This window comes from Hyperolius riggenbachi, chromosome 1, assembly GCF_040937935.1.
Source record: "Hyperolius riggenbachi isolate aHypRig1 chromosome 1, aHypRig1.pri, whole genome shotgun sequence".
Classification (NCBI taxonomy): domain Eukaryota; kingdom Metazoa; phylum Chordata; class Amphibia; order Anura; family Hyperoliidae; genus Hyperolius; species Hyperolius riggenbachi.
The window spans coordinates 184,628,997-184,648,760 of NC_090646.1; the positions used below are offsets into that span (position 1 = coordinate 184,628,997).

General features: G+C 43.6%; 1 protein-coding gene across 1 annotated transcript in view; it reads right to left on the reverse strand.

Annotated features, from left to right (window-relative positions):
• LOC137570395 (FHF complex subunit HOOK-interacting protein 1A-like) overlaps positions 1-19,764 on the reverse strand; it is a 285,196-nt gene that overhangs the window by 123,223 nt on the left and 142,209 nt on the right. Inside the window, exon 5 of the mRNA XM_068279077.1 lies at positions 6,834-7,001. Coding sequence (XP_068135178.1) covers positions 6,834-7,001 — 168 coding nt within the window. The remainder of the gene's footprint in view (positions 1-6,833; positions 7,002-19,764) is intronic.

Below are 19,764 nucleotides of genomic sequence, written 5' to 3' on the forward strand. Positions count from 1 at the left end.
TTTGGTCCCTTTTATCCCCCTATACATTCCAAGTGGTTTGGGTCACCCTGAGCTGCTTGGTTACTCTGTTGTACTGGTCCAAGCCCTATCTCATACAGCCATATCAATCCCTGCCATGTACTGATGAGGACCAAAAGTCTGAAACAGGCTGTCTACATGTGGGTTTGATATGGCTGTGTAAAATTTAAAGCTATAGGCTTGCTATACACCAATGGTACTGGATGCTTGCTTGGCTTACTAAAGGTGAAAAGGAAGTATTTGCATATTTAGTAGCAGTGCATTGTGGGTAACCACAAATGTTCACTTATAGCTGAATTATTGCATATTTCCTTCTGTTTTAGTAAGGCAAATTACACCAAGCTTTGCTTTTTTTTAGTAGGAGGTCTTTTTGGTCCCTTTTATCCCCCTATACATTCCGAGTGGTTTGAGTCACCCTGAGCTGCTTGGTTACTCTGTTGTACTGGTATACAGCTGTATCAATCCCTGCCATGTACTGATGAGGACTAAAAGTCTGAAACAGGCTGTCTACATGTGGGTTTGATATGACTGTGTAAAATTTAAAGCTATATGCTTGCTATACACTAGCAGCTCTGGATGCTTGCTTGGCTTACCAAGGGGGAAAAGGGGTAATTTGAATATTTAGTAGCAGTGCATTGTGGGTAACCACAAATGTTCACTTATAGCTGAATTATTGCAGATTTACTTCTGTTTAAAAAAGGCAAATGGCACCAATACAGTGTGCGGCATTGCAGGAAGTGACGACAGTGGAACGCACGATGGAACACGGAAGAGGTGAGTCATCCCCGCCCGCTGCCTCTTACTAATAGTGGCGGCTGCTACTGTGCTTAAGCAGGAGGGGGAGCACACATGGGGGACCCAGGTGAGGGGGGGTCCAACTCCCCTCCCTGCTGCTGTGCCCAATACCCCCTTCCTTCCCTCTACCTTCTTATGCGGCGTATGCTACGTCGCGGGTCGGCTAGTTTGTGTATAATTTCATTATTAACAAAATAATCCTGTCCATAACAAGATCAAATGCAGTCACATCAAGAGCATCTAAGCAATTTTACCTAAATCTTCTCATTTTAATTTTGTTGTTGCCTCTATGGCCCTATACAAGTCTCTCTAACTTAAGGAGGAACTCCAGTAAAAATAATGTAATAAAAAAAGTGCTTAAATTGTACAATAATTATGTATAAATGATTTAGTCAGTGTTTTACCATTGTAAAATCTTTCCTCTCCCTGATTTACATTCTGACATTTATCACATGGTGACATTTTTACTGCTAGCAGGTGATGTCAGTGGAAGGAGATGTTGCTTGCTTTTTTGGCAGATGGACCCAGCTGTAAACAGCTGTTATTTCCTACAATGCAGTAAGGTTCACAGACAGGAAACTGCCAGGACCATGGTCCTGACATCACACTGTGGGAGGGATTTCACCACAATATCAGCCATACAGAGCCCCCTGATGATCAGTTTGAGAAGAGGTAAAGATTTCTCATGGGAAAGGGGGTATCAGCTACTGATTGGGATGAAGTTCAATTCTTGGTCACGGTTTCTCTTTAAAGGGAACCTTAACTCTAAAAAAAATAGTTTCACTTACCTGGCGCATCTACCAGCCCCCTGCAGCCATCATGTGCCTTCGCAGTCACTCATGGCTCCTCTGGTCTCCCGCTGCCAGCTAGTTTCGTTTTTGTGGAATGCGTGTAAAGGTATGCGTGGCGGCCTGCCACGGCAAAAACGAAACTAGCTGGCGGCGGGAGACCAGAGGAGCCAGGTAAGTGAAACAATTTATTTTTTTTTAGAGTTAAGGTTCCCTTTAAAGAGGAACTTTACCGAAAGATGGCATTAGGGGAAATAAATAAGACATTGCAAAGTGAGGAGTAAAAAATAGGAGAAAGATCAATAAATGATTGATACTTGCTGTGTAATTCATTCATGTTGTTTTATCAGTGAGCCTGCGGGTCAGCATCTTTACTGCTGGGAGGCAGGGGGAAAAAGTCAGACAGCACCAGCTACCCTTATCTATAAACACACCCATTTACAATGTGGTAAGTTAAATGTTTGTTTTTTTAAGGAGATGTATATACACAGAGGGATATACTGCTTGATTGGCAGTTGGCAACATCTGTTATCTCCCACAATGCAACAAGGTTCACAAACAGGAAACTGTCAATGACATATTAATGACATCACACCATGGGAGGGGTTACACCACAATATCAGCCACACCAATATCCCAAATGGTCTATTCAAGTAAAAGTAAAGATCTCTTGTGGCTACCGATTGGGATGAAGTTTAATACTGGGTTAAAGAGCTTGGAAGAGTGACCTGTTTTAAGAGAATTCTGCTGGCTTGCTCCACTTGGAAGTCTCAAAAATAACTTACTAATGCACATCTTTCAAAGGACCTTTCAAAGGACTGGTTACACTGTTTTAATGACACTTTTCCAATACTTGTGAAGTATGGGGCATTCCCACAACATATGCAGGGGCAAACCCAGGATTTTTAAGGGGGGGGGGGGGTTCTGAAAGGTCTCCCTCAGCCACACACAATACAGTATAATAAAATTGTATGACATAATGCTGGGTACACACAATGCAATTTCCTGACTGACAGGATCTGACGATTATTTCCGACATGTCCGATCTACTCCCGATCAACAACGTGCAGTTTGATAGAGATAATATTGAGGACAGCCGACATTGGTATTGAAGGTATATGTGAAGCCTTCTGCGAGGTCTTAGCTTCCTTCTTTACTAGCACACAGCAGGGGCACAGGGCTGTGCTCATACCTGACTCTGTGCTCTGTTTAGGTCCCCAGAGCTGCTCCATGCTCTGTACACACATTGCTGCTTCATGCTCTGTACACATGCTGCTGCTACATCCAAATTCAACTGTAGCGAGGAACGAAAGGGGGTGGGGCCACACATAGTGCAGGCAGCAGTATGGTGCTGTGAGCTGCAGGATGCCTGCAGCTATTCAGGAGTCTCAACTTGTGCCTGTCCCCAGACACTGCACTGGCTCTTGTCTAAGGGAGGATTCTGGGCAGCAGTAATTCCGCCCCTGGACTTGCCTATGAGATGAACAAAATGTTCACACTCACATCTATTACAGATCCAGTGTAAAGCTCATAGAAAAAAACTATTTTCGAGTCATATAAGTTCTCTGAATAATATTTAGCTGCATTCGCTTTCGAAAAGCATTATGAGACACCCTCAGGCACTGTCTGCAGTATTTCTATCCACATTTCCTCCGTCATTGAATTAATCTCATTTTGTCCACTTGCTCTTATATTTCAGAAGAAAGCTCTGAAGAAACATAGATGTTATTACAGTATAACAAACAGAAATAAATCCCATTTCTTGACGGCCGTCTGTAGCACCTTATTAAAGGTCAGGGAGGGCTGGAGTTTCTTTTGTCCTCACAGCACTACGTAATTGTATATTATTGAAGGTCATTTTACTACTTAATTGAAACATTTGTAAGTGCTTTGGGAAAGATCTTAAATTATCACTCTGTGTTATACGTCGCACACGTTTTATACCTTTACTGCTCTTTTTATTTTGCAATCCAATACTATCAAACTCAGAGAGAGAACAAACATTATGTATGTGTGTTCGTATATGGCTATGGGGATTAATAGAAGGGGGGGGGGGGGGGGGTTAGTAATATTCTCAATAAGGGAATGAGAAAGTTTGGGCAACCTTGTTAATAGTCATGATTTTCCTGTATAAATCATTGGTTGTTGCGATAAAAAATGTCAGTTAAAAATATCATATAGGAGACACACACAGTAATATTTGAAAAGTGAAATGAAGTTTATTGGATTTACAGAAAGTGTGCAATAGTTGTTTAAATATAATTAGGTAGGTGCATACATTTGGGAATTGTTGTCATTTTATTGATTACAAAACCTTTAGAACTAATTATTGGAATTCAAATTGGCTTGGTAAGCTCAGTGACCCCTGACCTATATACACAGGTGAATCCGATTATGAGAAAGAGTATTTAAGAGGGTCAATTGTAAGTGTGCCTCCTCTTTTAATTTTCTCTGAAGAGTAGCAACATGGGGGTCTCAAAACAACTCTCAACTGACCTGAAGACAAAGATTGTTCACCATCATGGTATAGGGGAAGAATACAGAAAGCTGTCTCAGAGATTTCAGCTGTCTGTTTCCACAGTTAGGAACATATTGAGAAAATGGAAGACCACATGCTCAGTTCAAGTTAAGGCTCAAAGTGGCAGACCAAGAAAATCTCAGATAAACAGAAGTGACGAATGGTGAGAACAGTCAGAGTCAACCCACAGACCAGCACCAAAAACCTACAACATCATCTTGCTGCAGATGGAGTCACTGTGCATCGTTCAACCATCCAGCGCACTTTACACAAGCAGATGCTGTATGCGAGAGTGATGCATAGAAAGACTTTTCCCCACCCACAGCATAAACAGAGCCACTTGAGGTATGCTAAAGCACATTTGGACAAGCCAGCTTCATTTTGGAATAAGGTGCTGTAGACTGATGAAACTAAAATTGAGTTATTTGGGCATAACAAGGGGTGTTATGCATGGAGGAAAAACAACACAGTTTTCCAAAAAAAAACATCTGCTACCTACAGTAAAATATGTTGGTGGTTTCAGCATGCTGTGGGGCTATGTGGCCGGTGCAATGACTGGGAATCTTGTCAAAGTTGAGGGACGCATGGCTTCCACTCAGTATCAGCAGATTCTGGAGACCAATGTCCAGGAATCAGTGACAAAGCTGAAGCTGCGCCAGGGCTGGACCTTTCAACAAGACCAAAACCCTAAACACTGCTCAAAATCCACTAAGGCATTCATGCAAAAGAACAAGTACAACGTTCTGGAATGGCAATCTCAGTCCCCAGCCCTGAATATCATTGAAAATCTGTGGTGCGAGTTAAAGAGAGTTGTCCATGCTCGGAAGCCATCAAACCTGAATGAACTAGAGATGTTTTGTAAAGAGGAATGGTCCAAAATACCTTCAAGCAGAATCCAGACTCTCATTGGAACCTACAGGAAGCGTTTAGAGGCTGTAATTTCAGCAAAAGGAGGATCTACTAAATATTGATTTAATTTCTTTTTTGTGGTGCCCAAATTTATGCACCTGCCTAATTTAGTTTAAGTAATTATTGTACACTTTCTGTAAATCCAATAAACTTCATTTCACTTTTCAAATATCACTGTGTGTGTCTACTATATGATATATTTAACTGACATTTTTATCATAACAACCAAAGATTTATACAGGAAAATCAGGACGATTAACAAGGTTGCCCAAACTTTCACATCCCACTGTATCTGTCTAAAGGTGCACGTTAGCCATTTCAGCCCACAGGTTGTTTTCCCCTTATGTTTTTCCCGCCACCAATTAGGCTTTCTTTGGGTGGTACATTATACTAATAATTATTTTATTCTAAATGCATTTTAATGGAAATAATAAGAACAAATTGGAAAAAAAATCATTGTTTCCCAGTTTTTGGCTATTATAGTTTTAAAATTAAACATTCTTCTGTGGATAAAAGCCACACATTTTATTTGTCCTGTTTATTGCAACATTTAAGTTTAAATCACTAGTACAATGTATGGTGATAATATTTTATTTGGAAATAAAGGTGCATTTTTTCAGTTTTTCATCCATCCCTATTTACAAGTCCGTAATTAAAAAATGATGTACCCTCTTGTCATACATATTAAAAAAAAATTCAGTCCCTAATGCCTGTAGGTGTAATTTTACTATTTGGCCACAAGATGTCCTCACACAGGACTTCCTATAAGCGCACATTAAATACGCTACATAGGAAGCAATGTGTTACTATGTAACTAAGGAAGTGACGCAGGCATCCAGTGATGCCTGCGATCATGGTGGCCTGGAGGGGAGATGAATGAATGGGAACTTTGTTTCCATTCATTAATCTAACGATCAGCGGTGGTAAGTGGCTGAAATCGGTAAGCGGCAGGCAGCATGGCGGTTGTTTTTAACAATAATCACTGTTTTTGATCAAAAACAGTGATTATTCTCAGCGAACAAGAACGGATTGGCTCAGGGGACTTTTGTCCCCTGCAGCCAATCCCCCCTGTTGCCGGAAATATTGCGATCATGGGCTTCTGCCCGCACAATTACGCACACAGCCCCCCAGACTTGAGGGACGTGACTAGCTCATCCCTGCGGCTTTAGCAGCTGCCGCTGCGGACATGAGGCTCACGTCCCAGCGGCAGTAATGGTTAAGGGTACCATTTTTACCAAACGATCATAATTTCAATAAGATTGTTCAGATCTTCAGAAGAGAAGGAATCATATTTAAACTATCCACACCGCTAAACAATCCAATTTGTGATCTTATCTTCACTGGAAAGAATCTGCCAAGCGTAACAATCTATTCTATATGGAAACAATCAATAATGTGATTGTTCAGGATCCATTGGACACATCAGCTTCTCATGTTTTCATGCAATACAATCTGGATAACCTGATTGAAAATACAATCATTCCAGCACAACCATGCTGGTACCTAGAGCTCCCATAAATAATTCCATCATTTCATCCATCCTGCCTATCCTGCAGTCATTATCAACTCAAATACGGTACTTACTAACCTGATTTCAACTTGTTTTCTTTTCAAAATTGAACCGTGTGTACCGGTTACTTCACACATGAAGCAACGTTGTATTGGATGGCATCTTCACTCACTCACTTTCCAGTGTTACGTGTTTTTTTTACCAGACAATACATTTACAAAAGAATGACGCAACTGGCTAAGACTTCTGTGTTTGGCAATTTGAGAACTGATGAAAAATAACAATAATAGTTTACCCGAAATGGTGTGTTAATGCGACTGACAAGCGTATCCAGGATTTGGACATTTTCATGCTGGTAAATGAGAACGAAGCGGAGAAATATCTTTAGTAAGGTTGGTTCTGAGACACTTCGCAGGAAGAGGTCCAAGTATGCAGTTGTTGTCATCACTTCTTCCACAGTAACCTGAAACATATCACCAATGGTCTGTTATTACAAACAGCAAAACATAGGAAAGGAAAGAGTCAGAACTGTTTTACTGCTAACAAACCATCATGAGGCCTCCTCCAACACTGCACCGCCTCCCCACACACTCCCCCCTGATGCCTGGGGGGCTATGGGAGCCCACACCTCCTCCCTTCCCCCTTGCAGAGTGCAGAGGCAGAGTGAGCGCAGCAGAGCACTGTGAGCAATACTGCTCCCATTTTGTGGGGTCTCTTTTTTTCCACAGGAGTCCTGGCAGTCTCACTCTGGTGTATGCCTGGCTCCCAATGCAGGTCATGTAATCTGGAGCCAGAGGGGCAGCATAGAGCAAGTGGCTGCTGGTAGGTGGAGTAGACAGGACACAAGGAGATCAGGTACAGCGTTCCGCTGCTCTACTCTACATTTGGGTGGGGTGAGGAAGCAGGGATGGACCACTGATCGTGGTGGTCGCGGGGGCTTTTGTTACAACCCTGCATTGCTCGTTATCCTTTGTGACATCTTTAGAAAAAAAAGGAATTGATTGAATTTATGCGAAGGGGTCTCAAATTACAATAAAAGCCTGAGTACTGCTTGACATTTCTTTACATCAATAAAAAAAAAGTTTATTTTATACTGGCAGCAATAAAAATCTTCCCTCTTCTGCTCTAGCCATTAAGCATAGTTTTGATGAGAGTTCAAGCAATAATATGTGAAGATTTGAAATATAAAAAATTGAAGCTGCAAAATTTATGCAAAGTACTGACAATGGATGCCAGGGGTGTAAGGAGGTGGAGGGGATGGTTTTTGTAAGCAAACGGGGAGGTATTTTTCCTAATTGGCTGCACTTGCGGTTGGGGAGAAAGAGGAGGAGGGGCCCGTAAAGCCTTTGGACCCCCCTGCGATGGCAGGGCTCACAGGGGTGATTGCTACGCCCATGGTGGATGCCAAAAAGTATCCATGTTTGACACAATGGTTATTTTGGGTAAAGAGTTGATGAAGAAAATTCTACAAAATGCCCCCACTTGCAGCGGGCTAGATAGAATACATACCAGTATTTTTTTAAATAGAGCTACAGGTAAATTGAAAGTAATAACAATAGTAATAAAATCTTCAATACAATGTATAAGAAATCTCAGGCCAAATGGTGCCACTGCCAATATTATCAGAAGTCACAAGTATGTGAGTATTAGTACCTTAGGCATTAAAGCGAATAAGTATTTATGAACTATGCATGATGAGTAAGTAGGTTGATACTATCATGACAATTTATACAATTTTAAATACACTTATATTTAGGCTAGAGTGAAATGCACTATAAACTACCTTTTTCCTATGTCACTTACAGTAGGCTGTAAAAATCTGAAGATCTGACAGATTTTGGACTAATCAATTTTCTTACAGGGGATTGTCTGGAATTCCTTTATTTACAAAAGCACTCCCTGGATATCAGTGGTACACCCCACCTTCCTGCACGAGGAGACTGGCTTTCTAGCACCATTGTAATAGTCTTTTCCAGTAAGTGCTTTACAAAGAATAAGAAGATAAGGAAATACTCAAAATCCCCCACAAGGAGAAGGACTAGTACAAAATCTGTCAGCTCTTTATTAGCTACGGTAAGTGACAGCTACAGAGGAAAAAAAGACATTTATAATGCATTTCACTCTGGGACATGTGCAACTAATATACATGTATCTTACATTTTACAAATGTTCGCAATAGTTGTCCTTTAAAGGGAAGCAGAGACGAACGTATTCTAAAAATGAAAAAAAGATGTTATACATACCTGGGGCTTCCTCCAGCCCATAAGCCTGGATCGCTCCCACGCCGTCGTCCTCCGCTGCCTCTATCGCCAGTACCGGGTCCCTTCACTTCCGCCGGACGCGGCCAGTCTTCCGCATGGACAGGGGCTCCTTCCGGCTCTGTACGCATGCAGTACGGAGGGAGCATACTGGCCGAAATGACGGGACCTTGTACTGGCGGACAGAGGCAGAGGAGAAAGGCGGCGTGGGAGCGTCCAGGCTGATGGGGCTGGAGGAAGCCCCAGGTATGTATAAATCTGTTATCTGAAGCGAAAAAAAAATATGATATAGTGAATTGGTTGTGTACTATGAATAATTACTAGAAGATTAGCAGCAAAGAAAATATTCTCATACTTTTATTTTCAGGTATATAGTGTTTTTTGTAACATTGCATTATTCTATAATATGTGCAGATTACACAACACTCAGCATTCAAAATGAGTCTTTCAGAGCAGTCTGTGAAGTAATGACCTCTCCTCTAGCAGAGGAAAAGTAAATAGTCCAGGAACAGTTGAGATAATAAAAGTCAGATAACAGCCCTCTCCACGACTAACTTAGTCGGAGAGCTTAATGGCTTGTTTGCATAGAGATAACAACTGGAGTTTCTCAACTCTTCCTGTACTGGAAACAATTAGACTGATGTATCTGATCATTAATGTTTTATTTCTTAGCTGTACTACACATACAAATCATAATATCATAATTTTTTTTTCGCTTCAGTGTCTCTTTAAAGAGGAAGAATTACTCTATACATCCAAACCATATGTAAAACCTTACAAATCCTTCACTGACTAGAAATGGCACACCTCTTAACATTATGTCTCTTTATTGTTCAGCTGTAATGCCTGAGCTCCCACACAAGCCCAGCTACTGGACAGCTGTTCAGGCCTCATAGTGCACACACAACCCTCCTCTCTGCACTATGCTGGCTGTATGGAATGATTTGCCTCCAGTGTCACAGCCATCACAAACATGCACAATATGGTAGGGAAAACCATTATGTTCACCACAAACCATATATATAAGTTTTCCTTCAGTCTGCCTACTGTTTGACATTATTCATGTGTGTTTAATATTGCACATGTTGCACTATTGTGTGATCAGACAATTGATGGTTTTTCTTAAACACTTTTACGCACATCTTAAATTGGTTAATTTGCAACATGTTTTTATTTGTGAACTATATAAACCTCCAACAGATGAATACCTTTACCCCTAGACCAGGTCAAGGGCGCAATGTACCTCAGTACACCCTCCCATATTTATTGCTGATTGACTGCGCACTGCATGGGAATGGCAGCAGCATCTGGATAATTACCTCCCAGGACAATGCTCTTTTCTATTGCCATTTCAAGAAGTAACTCGCTTAGCATGCTCTCAGCGGAGAGCTTCAGGAGAAATTCAGAGCCATGTTACTGTTATTTAAAGTTTGGTCCGCTGTGAAAAGCCTATGTGGGCAGATAAAAAATACTGTGGCAATAAAATAATCCCATTTAGTAGTATTATACAAAAATAGTAGACATCATTCGAATAAGTATTTTCAAAGCTCAACTGAGGAAAAGGGGTTATTGGTTTCTGAGGGGTTTATATTTAAAGGGAATATGAAGTGAAAATAAACTTGTGATATAATGAATTGTATGTGTAGTACAGCTAAGAAAAAGAACATTAGCAGCACAGATATGAGTCTCATATTGTTTCCAGTACAAGAAGAGTTAAGAAACTTCACTTGTTAGATATGCAAAAGAGCTTCTCTGATCTCTCCAACCAGTTTAGTCAGCTAAAGTCAGTCCAAGGATAGGTTCGCACACCAGCTTCTCCAAAGAGCCAAAAGGTAGTTTTATTTCACCATAATGTGTCAACACAGAGCATGACAATACAATACAATACAATGCCCACTAGTGGGTCTCCTGGCAGATAAAGTATGCCGAGCTACTGGATCCCACGCGCATTTGTCCGACACGCCTCTTCCTGGTTAGCGGCGTTCTGGCACTTGCTGCGTGAGTAATCTCCTATGGCGGGAATGGACAGCCAATCAATTTAAACATATTGGTGAGTGACAGCATGGGTTTACATTACATTTAGAACTATCATATGCTACCAGCAAAAGTTTGCCAGGAGACCCGCTAGTGGGCATTGAATACATGATATGCACAGTTGTTTAGGTTGTGTTTAATATGTATTAGTAGCTCTGATTGCCCCATGGAGTACATGTTTACATGTTTGGATATTCTAATGAGTGGGTGTGTTCCCTGCTTCAGTGGGTTGACCTGCTTTAGTTTTTGTATGTATTTAATGTGGTGTGCACTTCATAGTGAAATGTTTGTCTGCACTTATCTGAGGAAGGGGACCCCTTGTGGCCCCGAAACAATTGTCATGCTCTGTGTTGACACATTATGGTGAAATAAAACTACCTTTTGGCTCTTTGGAGAAGCTGGTGTGCGAACCTATCCTTGGACTGTTTGAAACTATGATAGATGTAGCTTTGCATCTAAGGTTCTGCACCCTCAATATACGGAAAGGTGTGCCGCTTCTAACCACAGGACTGCATTGACTTTGAGCATTGGAGACGAGTCGAGCACCCCCGTGGCGGCATTTGTTGATGTTCTCAACTACAGCCTGAATTACAAACTATAAACTACCGACAGCTGCAGCATTTGCATAGTGGAGGGGGCCTTTGTTCTTAACTGGCACTTTAAACGGTCAAATGGATGATCATAACGGAGAAGAACCTACATTCAGCTATACACCAGAGGAAGTACATAATATACTGTTTCCCATTGATCGACGCATTGGCTTTGGAGCTGACTCGGCCACAGACCTTCTGAATAAGTTAAAACGTTTGAAAAAACGTAAAGTTGACCTTGAACTTCATGGGCATACTTTATCTGAGTACTACAGAACTAAGAAGATACCAAAAGGCTTTTGATTGGGTATTCAACCTACAATCAGCCGTAATAAGAAATAATTCTGTGAGAGGTGGTGTGCCCTGTCTACACAACATTCTTTGAATTACATGCTGATGATCATTGAGGAGGTGAGAGTACTGCTTTTACAAGTGGATAAGGAATTGGTACCAATCCAGACTGGTATCAAGGAACTGATGAATACAGATAAAAAAGTAACTGATCAAGTATCAACAATTGAAAAAGAAATCGAAACGTACAGAGGACACATACAACAAAGGAAAAGGGATAAATACAGGCAAATCTGTCAAGACCATCAAGAGGGCCGGATCTACCCTTGGATTGTAGGGGCAAGTCAGAGAAGGGGTCCACCAAGAAGGTGGCCAAAACCTAAAGGAGGAGGAAAACCGCAACCTAAACGTAAACCGAATCCCAATCAGAATCCAGACTCTGACGTGCCTACTGAAAACCCCTCATTAGACAGTGACGCTCAGGGTGCATCGGGTTTTCAGGGCGGTCGAGGCGGCGAAGACTCAGGAGGGGCCGATCCAAAAGGAAAACCCCCCCGTCAACCACAATCGCAAACACAGCGACCAGCCACATGGAGCACCCAACAGCATCACCAGTCATAAACTTGAGTGAGTATATCTTGAACAAACACGAAATGGCTGTGTTATCTAAAGGGTTATCGTTCTGTCCGACACCAAAATTGTATCCTTTTCGATTTGAGGTCGATCTTTTTAAGTTCGAACGAACTCTCAAGTTGATACAATTTTTTCACAGTAAGTCTAACTCAGAAATGCTTACCACGGCTTCGGCCTTAAAATTAAAGAGCAAATTTATACCTCCTGGCCCTTTTCCTAGCATTGAAAGCTTTATAAAAACTGTACGTTTTGATGTACTTAACCACTTCCCGACCGCCGTATGTACAATTGGCGGCCGGGAAGTGGACGCCGCAAGGACCGCCGTATTGACAATTGGCGGCGGTCCTTGTATGGGCATGGGCGGAGCGATCGCGTCATCCGTGACGCGATCCTCCGCCTCCGCCTGGCGCCGCTCACCCGCCGCAACATCCCGCCGGCTATACGGAAGCGCCGGCGGGATGTTAACCCCGCGATCGCCGCATACAAAGTGTATAATACACTTTGTAATGTTTACAAAGTGTATTATACAGGCTGCCTCCTGCCCTGGTGGTCCCAGTGTCCGAGGGACCACCAGGGCAGGCTGCAGCCACCCTAGTCTGCACCAAAGCACACTGATTTCTCCCCCCCCTGCCCCAGATCGCCCACAGCACCCATCAGACCCCCCCCTGCCCACCCCCCAGACCCCTGTTTGCACCCAATCACCCCCCTAATCACCCATCAATCACTCCCTGTCACTATCTGTCAACGCTATTTTTTTTTTATCCCCCACCCTGCTCCCTGCCCCCTCCTGATCACCCCCCACCCCTCAGATTCTCCCCAGATCCCCCCCCAGACCACCCCCCCTGTTTACTGTATGCATCTATCCCCCTGATCACCTGTCAATCACCTGTCAATCACCTGTCAATCACCTGTCAATCACCCATCAATCACCCGTCAATCACCCCCTGTCACTGCCACCCATCAGCCAGCCCCTAACCTGCCCCTTGCGGGCAATCTGATCACCCCCCCCACACCAATAGATCGCCCGCAGATCCGACATCAGATCACCTCCCAAATCCATTGTTTACATCTATTCTCTCCTCTAAACACCCACTAATTACCCATCAATCACCCATCAATCACCCCCTATCACCACCTGTCACTTTTACCTATCAGATCAGATCCTAATCTGCCCCTTGCGGGCACCCAATCACCCGCCCACACGCTCAGATTGCCCTCTGACCCCCCCTTATCAATTCACCAGTGCATTAATTACATCTGTTCTTCCCTGTAATAACCCACTGATCATCTGTCAATCACCTGCCAATCACCTATCACCCATCAATCACCCCCTGTCACCCCCTGTCACTGCCACCCATCAATCAGCCCCTAACCTGCCCCTTGCGGGCAATCTGATCACCCACCCACACCATTAGATCGCCCGCAAACCCGCCGTCAGATTACCTCCCAAATGTATTGTTTACATCTGTTATCTTCTCTAAACACCCACTAATTACCCATCAATCACCCATCAATCACCACCTGTCACTGTTACCTATCAGATCAGACCCTAATCTGCCCCTTGCGGGCACCCAATCACCCGCCCACACGCTCATATTGCCCTCAGACCCCCCCCCCCCCTTATCAATTCGCCAGTGCATTAATTACATCTGTCCTTCCCTGTAATAACCCACTGATCACCTGTCAATCACCTGCCAATCACCTATCACCCATCAATCACCCCCTGTCACTGCCACCCAACAATCAGCCCCTAACCTGCCCCTTGCGGGCAATCTGATCACCCACCCACACCAATAGATCGCCCGCAGATCCGACATCAGATCACCACCCAAGCGCAGCGTTTACATCTATTCTCTCCTCTAAACACCCACTAATTACCCATCAATCACCCCCTATCACCACCTATCACCACCTGTCACTGTTACCCATCAGATCAGACCCTAATCTGCCCCTTGCGGGCACCCAATCGCCCGCCTACACGCTCAGATTGCCCTCAGACCCCCCCTTATCAATTCGCCAGTGCAATATTTACATCTGTTCTCCCCTGTAATAACCCACTGATTACCTGTCAATCACCTGCCAATCACCTATCACCCATCAATCACCCCCTGTCACTGCCACCCAACAATCAGCCCCTAACCTGCCCCTTGCGGGCAAACTGATCACCCACCCACACCAATAGATCGCCCGCAGATCCGACATCAGATCACCACCCAAGCGCAGTGTTTCCATCTATTCTCTCCTCTAAACACCCACTAATTACCCATCAATCACCCATCAATCACCCCCTATCACCACCTGTCACTGTTACCCATCAGATCAGACCCTAATCTGCCCCTTGCGGGCACCCAATCACCCGCCTACACGCTCAGATTGCCCTCAGACCCCCCCCCCCCTTATCAATTCGCCAGTGCATTAGTTACATCTGTTCTTCCCTGTAATAACCCACTGATCACCTGTCAATCACCCATCAATCACCCCCTGTCACTGCCACCCATCAATCACCCCCTGGCACTGCCACCCATCAATCACCCCCTGTCACTGCCACTCATCAATCAGCCCCTAACCTGCCCCTTGCAGGCAATCTGATCACCCACCCACACCAATAGTTTGCCCGCAGATCCGACGTCAGATCACCTCCCAAGGGCAGTGTTTATATCTGTTCTCTACCCTAAACACCCACTAATTACCCATCAATCACCCCCTGTCACTGCTACCTATCAGATTAGACCCCTATCTGCCCCTAGGGCACTCAATCACCCGCCCACACCCTCAGAATGCCCTCAGACCCCAGCCCTGATCACCTCGCCAGTGCATTGCTTGCATCTATTCCCCCCTCTAATCACACCTTGAGACACCCATCAATCACCTCCTGTCACCCCCTAGCACACCTACCCATCAGATCAGGCCCCAATTTGCCCCGTGTGGGCTCCTGATCACTCGGCCAATCCCTCAGATCCCCCTCAGACCCCCTTCCGATCACCTCCCCAGTGCATTGATTGCATCTATTTTCCCCTCTAACCACCCCCTGAGACACCCATCAATCACCTCCTGTCACCCCCCTAGCACTCCTATCCATCAGATCAGGCCCAATACAACCTGTCATCTAAAAGGCCACCCTGCTTATGACCGGTTCCACAAAATTCGCCCCCTCATAGACCACCTGTCATCAAAATTTGCAGATGCTTATACCCCTGAACAGTCATTTTGAGACATTTGGTTTCCAGACTACTCACGGTTTTGGGCCTGTAAAATGCCAGGGCGGTATAGGAACCCCACAAGTGACCCCATTTTAGAAAAAAAGACACCCCAAGGTATTCTGTTAGGTGTATGACGAGTTCATAGAAGATTTTATTTTTTGTCAAAAGTTAGCGGAAATTAATTTTTATTGGTTTTTTTTCACAAAGTGTCATTTTTCACTAACTTGTGACAAAAAATAAAATCTGCTATGAACTCGCCATACACCTAACGGAATACCTTGGGGTGTCTTCTTTCTAAAATGGGGTCACTTGTGGGGTTCCTATACTGCCCTGGCATTTTAGGGGCCCTAAACCGCGAGGAGTAGTCTAGAAAATAAATGCTTCAAAATGACCTGTGAATAGGACGTTGGGCCCCTTAGCGCACCTAGGCTGCAAAAAATTGTCACACATGTGGTACCGCTGTACTCAGAAAAAGTAGTATAATGTGTTTTGGGGTGTATTTTTACACATACCCATGCTGGATGGGAGAAATTTCTATGTAAATGGACAATTGTGTGTAAAAAAATCAAACAATTGTCATTTACAGAGATATTTCTCCCACTTAGGATGGGTATGCGTAAAAATACACCCCAAAACGCATTATACTACTTCTCCTGAGTACGGCGGTACCACATGTGTGGCACTTTTTTACACCCTAAGTACGCTAGGGGGCCCAAAGTCCAATGAGTACCTTTAGGATTTCACAGGTCATTTTGCGACATTTGGTTTCAAGACTACTCCTCACGGTTTAGGGCCCCTAAAATGCCAGGGCAGTATAGGAACCCCACAAATGACCCCATTCTAGAAAGAAGACACCCAAAGGTATTCCGTACGGAGTATGGTGAGTTCATAGAAGATTTTATTTTTTGTCACAAGTTAGCGGAAAATGACACTTTGTGAAAAAAAACGATTAAAATCAATTTCCGCTAACTTGTGACAAAAAAATAAAAACTTCTATGAACTCACCATACTCCTAACGGAATACCTTGGGGGTGTCTTCTTTCTAAAATGGGGTCATTAGTGTGGTTCCTATACTGCCCTGGCATTTTAGGGGCCCTAAACCGTGAGGAGTAGTCTTGAAACAAAAATGACCTGTGAAATCCTAAAGGTACTCATTGGACTTTGGGCCCCTTAGTGCAGTTAGGGTGCAAAAAAGTGCCACACATGTGGTATCGCCGTACTCGGGAGAAGTAGTATAATGTGTTTTGGGGTGTATTTTTACACATACCCATGCTGGGTGGGAGAAATACCTACCATCCTCAAAAACCCGTTATTTACGGGTTACCAAAGATACATAAAGGAGTAACCCCTTTAAAATACCGTCCGATTATATCAGGATCTGACTCGGTGACCCAACCTATCGCTCAATTCCTTGACTTTCATCTTCAACCCATAGTACAGTCTCTTCCTGCGTATCTTAAAAATACACAGCACTTTCTCTCCAAACTGAATGGGATCACAGTGGATTTGGATGGCATCATCCTTTGCACAATGGACATTGGCTCTCTCTACACATCTATACCGAACAGAGAAGGCCTCGATGCGGTAAGACATTTCTTATTACAACAACAGAATGTACTTTTGCCATCTGAATTTATTTTAGCAGGCCTGGAACTCATCCTTACATGTAACTGCTTTAGGTTTGAGAACAATTGGTTTAGACAATGTAGGGGAACAGCGATGGGCAGTTTGGCCGCTCCGGCCTATGCAAATTTGTTTGTGGGATATTTAGAGGAGACACTTGTGTTTGAATCGTGGATGTACCTTGCCCACGTAGTCATGTGGGTAAGGTACATTGACGACGTGTTTGTGTTGTGGAGAGGGGGGTCGTGCCGACGACCTTAACTTCATCGAATTTTTTAACTCACTTTTTGTCGGCATTGTTTTCAATCCAGAAATTTCTGACAGTACTGTACCTTTTTTAGATGTCATGGTCTCTAAGACTACGTCTGGCTTGAGTACCACACTATATAGAAAGCCGACTGATCGGAACACTCTGTTAATGTATAATAGTGCTCACCCTAGCCACTTGATGAATGGGTTGCCTGTTTCACAATTTCTCAGAGTACTTAGAATCTGCTCAGATGTACAAGATGCAGAGAATGAAGTGAATAAAATGAAGGTCAGATTTAATGAGAGAGGATACCCTAAACATATTCTGCAAGGGTCAATCACTAAGGCATATGCCATCTTCCAGGGCACAACGATCAAACAGGTTAAGAACAACATTCTATTTGTACAGGATTTCAGTCCAATGTCTACTATTGTGAGAAGATCAGTTGAAAAGAATTTGTCTATCTTACAATCTGATAAAAATCTAAATCCTGCCTTTAGAGAAAAACCTTTGTTTTCCTATAGGTCAAGCAGGAACATTAGAGATATTTTGGTACAGGCGGATCCGTGTGAAAAATATAACAGACAGCAACATGTATTTTCTGCAAAGAAGGGATGCTACAGATGTTACAATTGTAATGTGTGCAACTCTCTTATCACAGGCCCTTCCTTTGTGCACCCTAGATCTGGCAAGAAGTTCTTTATGAATGAATACTACAATTGCAGCACTGAACATTGTGTTTACTTACTGAAGTGCCCATGTGGCTTGGGATATGTTGGCAAGACGACTGGGGCCTTTAAGGTCAGATTCCAACGACATAGGAGTGACATTCGTGTTGCAATTAAGGCGAAAATGGAGGGGAAACCTCTTGACTCTACTAAACCTGTAGCAGTTCATTTCGTGGAAATGGGTCACCGAGTTAGTGAATTGAGGGGCCTTGTCATTGATTGTGTAAGGAAACCCAGGAGAGGAGGAAATTGGGACAAACTTTTGTTACAGAAAGAAACATTCTGCATTTATACCATGGACACAGTTGCACCTAGGGGACTGAACCAGTTTAATTCCTTTACATGTTTTTTTAATGAAAGATAGCGCCTCTCTCCACCACCTGTTGATTATTGTCATGTTCTTCTGAGATATGTGTTTTATGATACTTGATGTAGATCTCGTTATGATGTCTGTATAATATGCAACTGCACTGTTTTGGTTTGCAGGTCCCCCAGGAGCTACCCCTTTTTCCCATTTTATCCTAACCCGTTTTCCATTCCCTACTTTCCCTCCCATGTTATCCCTTTTCTGTACCTGCCTCCCTCCTACCTACAGCATTGTTATTTGACATGTGGGCGTGGTCTTATCTGTTGCTGTCTCTCGCCAAGAATTATGGTCCTTTTACTATGTCTGATGACATCCTTGCATCTCTTATGATTTGATGGCTGTCATCTCTATTGTCCAGACTGCCTCTGATTCTTGGGTAGTCCTCATGCTGCAACATCTATTATCAAAGCGGCGAATACTATGACACGCTTCTTTAGCGTGTTTGCGTGTGCGCGTAACCATGGTCACGCGCTCGTGGGTTTGTTTACTTTTAGTATGACGCGATTTCAGGCATGCGCAGGAGGGTCCGAGCTACTGGATCCCACGCGCATTTGTCCGACACGCCTCTTCCTGGTTAGCAGCGTTCTGGCACTTGCTGCAATGCCCTGACGTCACGGGCTCGGTGATTGGCCAGACGCAGCTGAGCGTGCCGGAAGTACACAATGCGAGCTCCGATCGCAGTATGGTTAAGATGGGCAGCGTGAGTAATCTCCTGTGGCGGGAATGGACAGCCAATCAATTTAAACATATTGGTGAGTGACAGCATGGGTTTACATTACATTTAGAACTATCATATGCTACCAGCAAAAGTTTGCCAGGAGACCCACTAGTGGGCATTGTATACATGATATGCACAGTTGTTTAGGTTGTGTTTAATATGTATTAGTAGCTCTGATCGCCCCATGGAGTACATGTTTACATGTTTGGATATTCTAATGAGTGGGTGTGTTCCCTGCTACAGTGGGTTGACCTGCTTTAGTTTTTGTATGTATTTAATGTGGTGTGCACTTCATAGTGAAATGTTTGTCTGCACTTATCTGAGGAAGGGGACCCCTTGTGGCCCCGAAACAATTGTCATGCTCTGTGTTGACACATTATGGTGAAATAAAACTACCTTTTGGCTCTTTGGAGAAGCTGGTGTGCGAACCTATCCTTGGACTGTTTGAAACTATGATAGATGTAGCTTTGCATCTAAGGTTCTGCACCCTCAATATACGGAAAGGTGTGCCACTCCTAACCACAGGACTGCATA